Source organism: Ochlerotatus camptorhynchus, unplaced genomic scaffold, assembly GCF_037179485.1.
Source record: "Ochlerotatus camptorhynchus isolate MF236.1 unplaced genomic scaffold, CSIRO-AGI_Acam_v1.1 ptg000395l, whole genome shotgun sequence".
Classification (NCBI taxonomy): domain Eukaryota; kingdom Metazoa; phylum Arthropoda; class Insecta; order Diptera; family Culicidae; genus Ochlerotatus; species Ochlerotatus camptorhynchus.
This window is the reverse complement of record NW_027040882.1, coordinates 106486-117727: the sequence shown is the minus strand read 5'-3', so window position 1 is coordinate 117727 and position 11242 is coordinate 106486. Positions and strand designations below refer to the sequence as shown.

At 41.3% G+C, this 11242-nt stretch overlaps 1 protein-coding gene across 2 annotated transcripts; it reads right to left on the bottom strand.

Moving 5' to 3' along the window:
* Positions 1 to 2060: 2060 nt before the first annotated feature.
* Positions 2061 to 2951, bottom strand: LOC135710645 (uncharacterized). 2 transcript variants are annotated; one of them, XR_010518435.1, is made up of 3 exons: positions 2811 to 2951; positions 2213 to 2740; positions 2061 to 2149 (listed from the first exon to the last, which is right to left on the bottom strand). XR_010518435.1 is itself a non-coding variant. In XM_065233280.1 (2 exons), exon 2 carries the CDS (start codon positions 2722 to 2724, stop codon positions 2356 to 2358), a length of 369 nt encoding a protein of 122 aa, XP_065089352.1. In that variant the 5' UTR covers positions 2725 to 2740; positions 2811 to 2951; the 3' UTR covers positions 2061 to 2355. The 2 variants fall into 2 exon arrangements, 1 of the variants encoding a protein (XP_065089352.1); XM_065233280.1 differs by having other exon boundaries at positions 2061 to 2740.
* Positions 2952 to 11242: the final 8291 nt, after the last annotated feature.

Below are 11242 nucleotides of genomic sequence, written 5' to 3'. Positions count from 1 at the left end.
TACACTGATGTATAGTATAACACCACCCAGTATGAAAGCGGATTGAAAAAAAAACCTCAATAAGGAAAAAAAACTAGTACCGAAAACAGAGTGCAAGCAACACTAGACCGAAACAGTCGAACGTTCGATGCGGAATGAGTAAATATAGATATCTGTATCAAAATTTTGAGAAAAATCTGTATCATTACAGATAAATCTGTATATGTGACATCACTAAGACGACAACGAAAGCACCCACATTGACCGGAGGAACGACTTCCCGCAATAGGCAGCATGACTAGGCCGCCGTCATCCGGTCGGTATCGACTTGCACATTTGAAAAACAACCTATTCTACTTTTCACCAATTCAAAAACGGAAAGAGTTAAGAATTAAATGATCAACATATTTGTTCAGTCCACTAGCGGTCTTAGGTCAAGCCTCCGTTCGTGCCTCTAGGCAAAGACCCTTATACTTTTTTAAAGATATTGCAGCACCGTACTTCCTTAGGAAATGTTGTTAGGCACTTCCTGGATTATACTTTTACAAGATAAGTTGCAAAATGGTGGTCCCTTGAAATTAAAATGCAAAAAATAGGTTCTCCTAATAAAAATTTGCTTAACGACGTGTTTGGGGTATCATCCAAACCATTTGTGGAATAGTTCAATCATTTGGGTTATCGTTCGTTTATGGTTTTTTTTATTAGGGTCTCCTATACTATTTTCAAACACAATGCGGAAAGCTGAGTCACATGCACAACCGATTGTCCCCAAATTATGCACAGTTCACAGAAAAAAAAGTTATTGAATATTACATCCAAACTGCTGCAACCAGGTCAATCCATCGGTTGTGTAATATAACGTTGTACGATGTACATCGATTTTGCGAACAAAATTACATCTATTGATGTAATATATGTATCTGCTTTTTGCTATAACATCATTATTTCATACATCAGCTTGAATTACATTTTTTTTTTTGCTGTGTTGTTTGGGACACCAAACAAAAAACATGGTTCTGAAAATATGATCATGATTACCCACTAGAGTGATGCAAAATTTGAAATTTTCGCTCACAATACTTAAACGATTCCAAATCTGATCCTGACTAACCTCACAAAATTTGAACCCATTTGGTGAGAAACTGAGATGGCACAAACCATTTGAAGTTTGTATGGGAATTACTATGGTAAAACCAAGATGTTTGTTCATGTCTATCTAATAATTCACCATATCGGTCTGCTTCAAAAGCTTTCAACTGTACTTGTAGGAAGTTTTCCCAGCTACAACTTTGCTCAAGACCACTTTTTGATTAAATGCAAGGATCGAAAGTTATCAATGGTGATGTCTTATGATCATGCTCAATCAATCAGCGTTGAATAGGACACAAAAATCATGGCTACTATGTCACACTGCAAAATACAGTGTTGCCTACAGAGCAGCTGCTTGATCATGTCATAAGTTTACCAATCTCTTAAATAATTAATAACTTTTTCCTGTCTCGTTTTACATAGAAATGATCTTGAGCAAAGTTGTAGCTGAGAAAATTTTCTATAAGAATGGCTATCGAACTGTTTCGCAGCTCAATATGGCAAAAGACTAGAAGGCAATGAACAAAAAATTGAGATTTCCCATAGTATTTACATGTAAACTTTAAATGGTTTGTGCGAAGTCTGTTTCTAACCAAATGAGTTGTAACTCTTGGAGGCTAATCAGGACCCGATTTGAAACCATTTAAGCACTGTGGAGCGAAAAAGTCACATTTTGCATCAGTCTATTACCCACCCTACTGTGTGTGCATGGTTATTTCTCGTTAAAGTAAAACATACGGTTTTTTTCTTGCCAGTTTTCGTATTTCAGCCGAAGCCCAAATAAGCTTTTATTTTAAACACGAAAATAAATAATGACTTATTTTGTAGAGCAAAACTGTATCCGTCCACTTTTTGTTTAATTTACAGCAATCTCAAATTTTGCTTCGCTGTTTGACAGTATACCTTTAACAAGTTGGTTCTTTTTGCTATAGTTGATTTGTAATAATATAGATGTTTAAATATAATAGCTTCCAATAGAGAAAAATGCACGCTTTCGCAGATAAGCTTTTGTATTTAGTAAGTACGAATAGGTATAATAGGTATGTCATAGTTGTCATAAATGCATTCGACGAGATCAAATCTGCAGAGATGGAGAAAATATTACGCGGATTAAACCCTAGTATGTAGAGCGTTTTAAAAATACCTCAGTGCTCTTTGGTGAAGTGAACAAACTAAAACAGATAGGCTTAATTCCTTTGGGTGAAGTGCTCTAAATTGATTTAAAATAAATAGGTCAAGTTGTAGTGCGCTTCGGTCACATCCCTGAGAGCTGTACTATGTCACAATTCACCAAAGTCCAGTTGAAAATCCTCCTGGAGGAACGCGAGGACGCCCTCCGGTTTGGGACTCTTGCGAAGTCGATTCGTTGTTGGCACCTTGGGCCAGTTTTGGCTGAGCAGCTGCTTTTACATTTTCTACCGGTGCTTGGCCCTGATCATAGGCTTGGATATGCTCTACTTTTATGTTGGGATCGGTTGTTCCCATGACACCGTTCATGTTGGAAGAATTTTGCTGGTTGTACTTCGCCCGCGGGGGGTTCGCTTTAACATCCGGTGTTCCAAATATGTCCGAATGACCTCCACCTGGCGGCTTCAGAACACGGCTCGATGTCTTACTGGCACTGTTAAGGCCAATATTGAACTCAGTTGAACTCATTTTCAGTAATGGAAGCCTAACAATGATAGTGAAAAAATAAGTAGTTATTCGTGCTGTTAGTGAATTTAATTAGCAATATTTATTACCTCAAACTTCACACAAATCGAAAAATTTGATAAAATGTGAACAGATTATAGGGGCAAATGACAAAAGTTATTAAAAGACCGCACCTATTTAATAATCCACTGTAAATTAAAAAGAATCACACGACCAGTGAAATTGACCACACCACAATTAGGTTTTGCACCGTCGGGGTTAACCTCAATCTGATGACAGTTTAGTGGTACTGTTTACGTGGACTTAGCCGATTTTTTCTTGGGTGGATTTTCTCGATAATTTTTCAGACTGCAGTGAGATGTAAACCACATTTCTGCAATGTTCACGAGCAACATCCTTGCAATGCGCTGTTCCTCGACAATTTTCAAGTTAAAATTAGGAAATTTTAGAATTTTTTTTTTCGAAAAAACGACTAAGTGCTTGTAAACAGTACCACTGAACTGTCAAAAAGGTTCAGCCTATTAACACTGAGTTCATTTGTGACGTCACGCTGCAGAACCTAATGGAGCGTATATTATGACAATGAGTGTATTACTGAGGTGAAGCAATCGGTTAAGCTGTGTGGGTGATACTAAAGAGCCTGAATTTACTGTGAGAGAAGCAACCGATATCACAACTACATACGCATAAAGCACTCTAATTAAGCTGTAAACCATTTGCCGAATAAAATTTAGGCTCTGAATTGGATTATTTTAACTTTTGGTTAAAATTTGACAGATGGAAGTTATTGATTGACCCTGCTATCCGAGCGTGGTTACTTCTGACAGCCCGAATAGAAAAATACCATAAGCTGAAAGATCACTATTATTAATTATCCATTCCTGTTATAATTACCATAAGATAAACAATCCGTGAATAATGGGATGGTATGGCCAAAAAAGATTTCAACCATATATAACAATAAACGGAGCATTCTAGATATGGTAATGATTCCCTGAATATGAAATATATAGTATTATGTAGTTTTTCTCAAGATGTATGTACCATATCAGTGCTAACATTTGAAAACGGCGCAAAAGCCATTTGTAAACAAATGGTTTGTGGGCCCTTTACTCGCTACTCGAAGAACGCCCACGCAAACCAACAGCATCGTCAGGAAGGGGAAAATTTCCCCTACCCGATGTTGCTGTTGTGTCGCGTGGGTGTACTTCAAGTAGTGAGTAAAGGGCCCACAAACCATTTGTTTACAAATGGCTTTTGTGCCGTTTTCAAATGTTAGCACTGATATGATATGATAAAAGAAAGATATTGCTTATTGTGATGATTAACGGAATAATCTTCAAATGGTTTGTAGAAGTGTTGTATTTTTTTTATTTTTAGTTTATTGACACAAAATTTTTAATAAATGAAATATTTTTTATTATTTTAATATGTATGTGTACGTTTACGATATAATCAGTCTACGTGAAGAGTATAATGTAATTTAATTAGGTAGTACTTGCTTTCTAACTGTACTTTGATCCACTTTTGAACACTTTTGTTAACTTTTATCATAAATGTTTGATCATCGATTGATGAAATCTCTAAGCAATCATTAAGTGTCCTGGTTACAATTATTGGTTTGAATAAGAAATATGTTCCATCTGAATCTTTCAAAATTTGTTGAATTTGTCCAATTATGGAATCGTTGTCCATAACAGAAAAATAACAGTCATTATGTGCTTTCTTCTTATGCTTAACATTAACGGTAATATTATAGACTGAATTAACCACTTCATTCGAGCAGATAAAATGACGTTTACTACCACTCGAACTTTGAAATGAAACATTATTTTAAGATTTTTTCTTTTAGAACCTCGAGAAAAGTAGCCAAAATTTGTGCGTTTCACAAAAAAATAGAAATTAGTTGGTCCAGTTTTGTAAAATCGCTGGTAGAAAGTCACGCAAAAACTGCTTGACAAAGTGGTCAATTAAACATGAAACGGTTAAAATGGACTTTTCGTAAAATTTCAAATTCATAATTGTCATTGTATTTATTGATGATAGTATAATCTAAAGTATAAAGCCTGTTATTAACTGTCTGGTCCATGGATTTTGAAGAATTAACTTTGCGACAAAATTCTGAAGCTTTTGGTTGCATAAAGCTTGTACTGACGTTGTGTACAACCTGAGACAAAGCATATCTGTTAACTATTTGTATTAATGGTTCATTTGGACGTTTTATGTACTTCTTCAATACCCCATTGATGTCTTCATATGTAAACAAAGCAAACGCCCATAAAAGACCGTAGTCTCTTGAGCAATCTACGAGATGTACCAGTAGATGAACATTATAAGTCATTTCTTGGATACCATACAGTCTCTCAAAATCACAAACGAACTATTGAAGATCTGTTTCACATTGAATATAGGTTGTTGGTCGAATTTCGGTATTTAACAGTTCTATCACAGTGGATACTAGTAGCACAAACGAAGTGACAGACGACTTACTGGCGAAGAAATCCATTTAAATAATGTGGTTCACTGTAATAGAATTTTCTTGGAAGCTTGTGCCATCAACCACCAGATGGGTTAGTTTTTTTTGTTTTGATTTGAACAAAGTTGATTTTGTGTACAATGATTCTTTGACAGTGTGCAAAGAGTGCGTATCATTTTGTCATTTTTTTATGCATTTCAGTTTTGAGTAGAGTGAAAGAGATAGAACCAAAATATTCTAGTAGGGAAGCAAGTCCCTATCTTCAATATTTTTTGAGATATTCAAGGTTTTGATCCAAAATTAGCACTATTTCCAAGGCCAATAGCTCGAAGTTGGGCAAAATTGGGCAAACCAGGTTGATTACATTTGAAAGTATACATAAAATGCAGCCCAATGCATACCAAATCATAAGTCTTCTTTAGTATTCTCTGCCGATCTGCTTATTACCAAACTATAGGGTCACGACTTCCCGTCAATTGTGTTACTGTTGTTCTTTTTTTATGAACATTAAAAACAACATTACTACCTCAAATGATTACTACCTATATCTTAGTATAGTTATATTTCATCAACCATTTCATACAACATCAAAGAAAAAAATTATTCATCGCTACCCATTTCGTCGTCACGTTCAGAATTGTCGCTTACTTCTGTTTCACCATCGGTTCATGCATCGGTAGATGGAACTAGAAGAGTTTGAGCATCTTCGGACAAAAGCAGTTTTGCTTGTTTTGGAAGGGGTCTTATTGTAGAAATTAACGGGTCAGATGATTCAAGCAGACGGTTCAGAAGGTCAACGTTTGTTACTGTTCGGGAGATTTTTCGTGTATGGCCCATGCGAAAGCGCCTGATGTCGTTATTCCTTGACTCTTGGGCCTCCTCGGATAACTGCCCAATTGGCACAAGAAAAGATTGTATGATCGTCGAGCCATGGATAAGTATTTTATGCACCGTTACAGGCAAATAAAACCACGGGTATTCTTCCACGAGCATCAGTGCCGTTTGCAGACAGTATTCATCAAATTTAGTGCTTTCGATTTGGCATCCGGATGCCAATGCCTGCAATATTGACTTGCAACGATATAGCAGTATTGGATTCAGTCCCGTTATTTCCGCAGATTTCTCCCATTCTCGAAAAAAACGCCGAGCGGTATTACCGTCATTTGATGTTCCAGAACCTCCAGACCTCGGCTTATCAATATGTAAACCCATTTCCACGCGGAACTTCTGTTGAATAAGTTTTTTTCGTTCTCTCATTGTATCACCGTCCGGTCCTTTGGCCTGCCACTTTTTAATGTCCATGCGATAAGCCAGGTGTATAAAATACTCAAAAAACGCATGAAGCGTGGACAGCCCGAACTGAAATACTTCTTCGTTTTCCCTACGCTCCTTTACCTGAGCTATATTATTCATCTGCGATGGAACAGCACCGCAAATGTAGCATCTCTGTGATGACTTCGTCAATGTAACTGCATTACATACCTTCCCGTCCACCATTGTCATCAGCATTTCATATCTATAGTGCAAAAAATTCTAACAGAACAAGATCTTAATACTAAATATAAAATCATACCTTATTACGATTGTTCGTCCATTACGTGAGATTGTTGTTGGATTCAGTTCTGAAATTTGCTGTTCCACGTAAGCTTTTTCCAGTAACGAAATCTCTGCCGTTTCAGCAACGAATTGTATACGGAGAGGCCGGCAATATCTAGTTGAAGAGGGTCGTGGGTTTTGAAATAAACATTTTCCTCTGGTATCTGCCTTAATAGGCACGATGGATGTAATGAAGACGTGTGAATCAGAAAAGGACCCATCATCACCTATAACAGTAGTGGTATTTACTCAAAAATAGAGGCTTATCATAAAGTTCTGGCATAAGTAGAAAGGGGATACACCAGAATAGATCAAAATATTGGTCGTGGTGGTATTATCATAGAGGTAACTCTAAGACTAGAAAGTCCCGAAATAACGTGCACAACTTTTTGGCTCAGCTCTGGTACTCTCTTCGGTCCCAAGCTAATCGATTCACCCCTCGAAACATAGGAAAAACCGATAACCCCTCATTTTATCTGTCAAACTTTCATAGCGAATCAAAACAAATACTGTGTAGTAGTAGAATTTCGACTAGAATGGGGTACGTTAATCGTTTGCTTGGGACCAATAGGCTAGTCAAGTAATGAGCCAATTTAAAATCGTGAGTTTCGTATTGATTGTTGGTATTATGCCTCCAACACAGAAAAAAACCTCACCTGTAAATTTTTGCTTGAATTCATTATGCGATGAGCTGCCGTCGAATCCCCACTTGATTGTAAACACAACGTTGAGAATATAAGTGGAAAGAGGGATTGTGATACGTAAGAGAATAGAGTAAACACGTATGGTACGGTCGAGTATACAGTAGAGACTGATGTATTTGTCAAAATATACACGGTAATGTAAACTACTCACTTTTACTCTTGAGACTTACCCAGTGAATGGTTTGCTCTTCACACCCCTCCTCAAACAAATCACCCTTCGACTCCCATGAAGACTCGATGTTTGGTAAATGGCATCGGCGAGAGACCCTTGGTGAGAATGTCTGCCGGTTGTTCAGCTGTTGGGATGTAGCACAAATTTACCTTACCCTCTTGGACACACTCCTTGATGAAATAAAGCTTAACTTCCGTATGCTTCAACTTCTTGGATGAGCCATCCGACTCGGCAATGGCAATCGTAGACTGATTGTCTTCAAAGATGTCCGCAGGTTCACGTTCACGAATGTCTAATTCCACGAACAGCTTACTGATCCACAAGACTTCGCAGAGGCATTCAGTTAGCGCACAGCACTCGGCCTCAGTCGAGGAAAGCGCCACCGTTCGCTGCTTCCTGGTGCTCCAAGCTGTTGTAGCCCCGTAAATCTGAATCAGATATCCGGAAACAGAATGCCGATCGTTTATGTCTGTTGCCCAATTTGCATCGGCAAATCCCACAATCTGTCGGCCAGCAGGGTCCTTTCTGGTGTACAGCAACCCGTATTGCGGCGTTCCCCGCAAATAGCGAAGAATTCTCTTCGCATGCTTCCAATGTTCTTCTCCGGGATTGGACTGAAACTGGCTAAAGTATGACACGGCTGCACTTATGTCTGGTCGCGACGTCACCATCAAATATGTTAGGCATCCGATCAGTTCCCGAAACGGTTTGCCCAAATCCTGTTTCACTTCCACTTTCTTCAGCTGCAGGCCCGACTCTATCGGTGTTGATGAAGGCCTGCACGCCTCCATTCCAAAACGCCTCAGAACAGCATCAACGTACTGTGGCTGGCTCAGCTTCATTACACCCTTCGCTCGATCTCTATCAATTCGCAGGCCCAGAAACATTTGGGCTTCACCCAGATCCTGCATTTTGAATTCCATCCTTAGCAATCGCTTCACGGCCCTGACTTCGTCCAAGTTCTTCGCGATGATCAGGACATCGTCCACATAGAGCAGCAGATATACTGGACCAGATTTGCCTACTCTGACATACAGACAACTATCCTCTTCGCATCGACGGAAACCGCATCGTGTAATGAATTCATGGAAGCGATCGTTCCACGCCTTGGACGCCTGTCGCAACCCGTAAATGGATTTGTTGAGTCTGCATACTTTATCCCCCTCCTCGAATCCTTTGGGTTGACGCATGTAGATTTCCTCGGTCAGGACTCCATTGAGGAAGGCGGATGTCACGTCCATTTGGTGAACAACAAGATCGAATTGATTGGCAAGAGCGAGCATCGATCTAACAGTCGACATTTTAACAACTGGCGCATACGTCTCCGAAAAATCAAACCCATAGCGCTGCGTAAAACCTTTAGCAACCAAACGCGCTTTCCGCTTTTGAACGGATCCATCCGGACCGTGTTTGAGCCGAAAAACCCACTTGCAGTCAATGGGCTTCCGCCCAGGTGGCAAGGATACCAGCTGCCAGGTGTTGTTTTCATCCAGCGACCGAAGCTCTTCATCAATAGCTTGCTTCCACTCCGGCCAATCGTCCAATTTCCGCAAATCTTCGATGGTTTCCGGAACATTATCGACGTAGCTTTCCGCGTTTAGCGCATAGGCAATGCACAAGTAATCGTCCAGCTTCGCTGGAGGCTTCCGAACTCGTTCGCTACGACGCGGACCCGCATCGCCGTTGTTTCCCTCTTCAGCTTCATCACCATCTTCCGTAAACGACCTATCTTCTGCTTCGCCGAACGCTTCCTCCTCTGAATCTTCACCATATGTGGCATCGCCAGCCGAATTCGACGAATATCGCTCGAAATCCACACGATCAGCAACGTTTCTCGAAGAAAATGGTCCAACCAGTTGACCTTGGCTTGTACTCGGAACAGGATCGACCGCAACCACCGGCTCGCAGCCAGGATCCCGCTGCACTAACGCTGACTCCTCTACCACAACGTCACGAGCGATGAAAATCCGCTTACCGTCCCACAAACGGTAACCACCACCACCGTAACCAACGAAGTAGCTGACCTTGCTCCGAGACTCTAGTTTTCCTCGCTTTTGCTTTGGGATGAGGCTGTACGCTTTGCTCCCGAAAATCCGCATCCTGGATACGTCTGGCTTATGCCCGTACCAAAGCTCGTATGGTGTCCTATTCGTTGTCAGCGCTGTCGTGGGACTGCGGTTGGTGAGGTAGACGGCCGCTAACACCGCCTCGTTCCACATCTTCCGATCCAGTCCGGAATCCGCTATCATTGCCCTGGCCTTGTCGAGAATAGTGCGATTAAATCGTTCACTGACCCCATTCTGCTGGGGGGTATACGGTACCGTGAACTCCACTTGTATCCCTTTCGACCGGCAGAAATCAGTAAACGCCTTCCCTACGTATTCCCCGCCATTATCACAGCGCAGACGGCTCACACTAGTATCAAAGTGGGCCTCTGCCATGGCTACATAGGTTTTAAAACAATCGAATACCTCATCTTTCGTGCTCAGGATGTAGGCCGCACAAAAATGAGAGTAATCATCCGTAAAAGTAACGAAATAGCGCTTACCATTCCACGAAGTTGGGGTCATCGCACCGCAAACATCGCTATGCACCAACTCGAGAGGCCGACTGGTCCGGGGAAGCACAGAATCCTGGAAGGGTTTGCGGGTTTGCTTACCTTCCATGCAAGGACGACACACGCCACCGCTGTTTACAGCTTCCTTCTTCAGCGACAATCCTTTCACCATATCTTCCCGGATCAATTTCACTAAGCCACTCTTCCCAATGTGGCCGAATCTTCTGTGCCACAGTTCGGAGCAATCGATTGCCTTCTGCGTCACCAGCACTTCAGAGTTCACTGCTCTTTTAACGTCAACGTCCAGTTCGTAAAGCCGATCCGTTCGACTTCCCGTACACACAACCTCACCATCTCGCTTGATAATCGCACTGTTCTTGGAGAAAATCACTTCCATTCCAAGCTGTCCGACGCGACGGATCGAAAAGAGGTTATAGTTCAAATCCGGAACGAACAACACGTTATCGACGACGCACTTCAACCGACGTTTCCCGATTCGCGCCACGATGTCCACCTTTCCTTTGTGGTGGCTTCGAACAACTTCACCAGACGCAATTCTGATCAACACTGACGCGTCCAACTTCTGCACGTCACGGAGGTACTCACTCGAACAGATCATATGATCTGACGCACCCGAATCCAAGATCCATCGAAACTCACTGTCATCGCACTTTTCGTTTTTGTCAACGCAACTACTGACGAACGTGACCTCCATTTCACTGACGTGCGCTTTTTCCTTCTTCTTCGGCTTCGCAGCATCGAACTCGCGCCGATGGGGGCATTCCGACCGCTTGTGCCCCAGTTTCCCGCACGCGAAACACTTTATTTTCGATTTGGCACTTTTTCCGGCGAACGCCGTCGAATCACTTCCACCTCTAGCACCCTCGGCATCATCACAGTGCTTCCGTTTAACACTTTCACTAAGTAGACGAGCTTTGACAAAGTCAAGGGTACACTGCTCGGGTGACAGTGTTTCCAAAACGGTGACGAGCTGCCCGTACGATTTGGGCATCGTT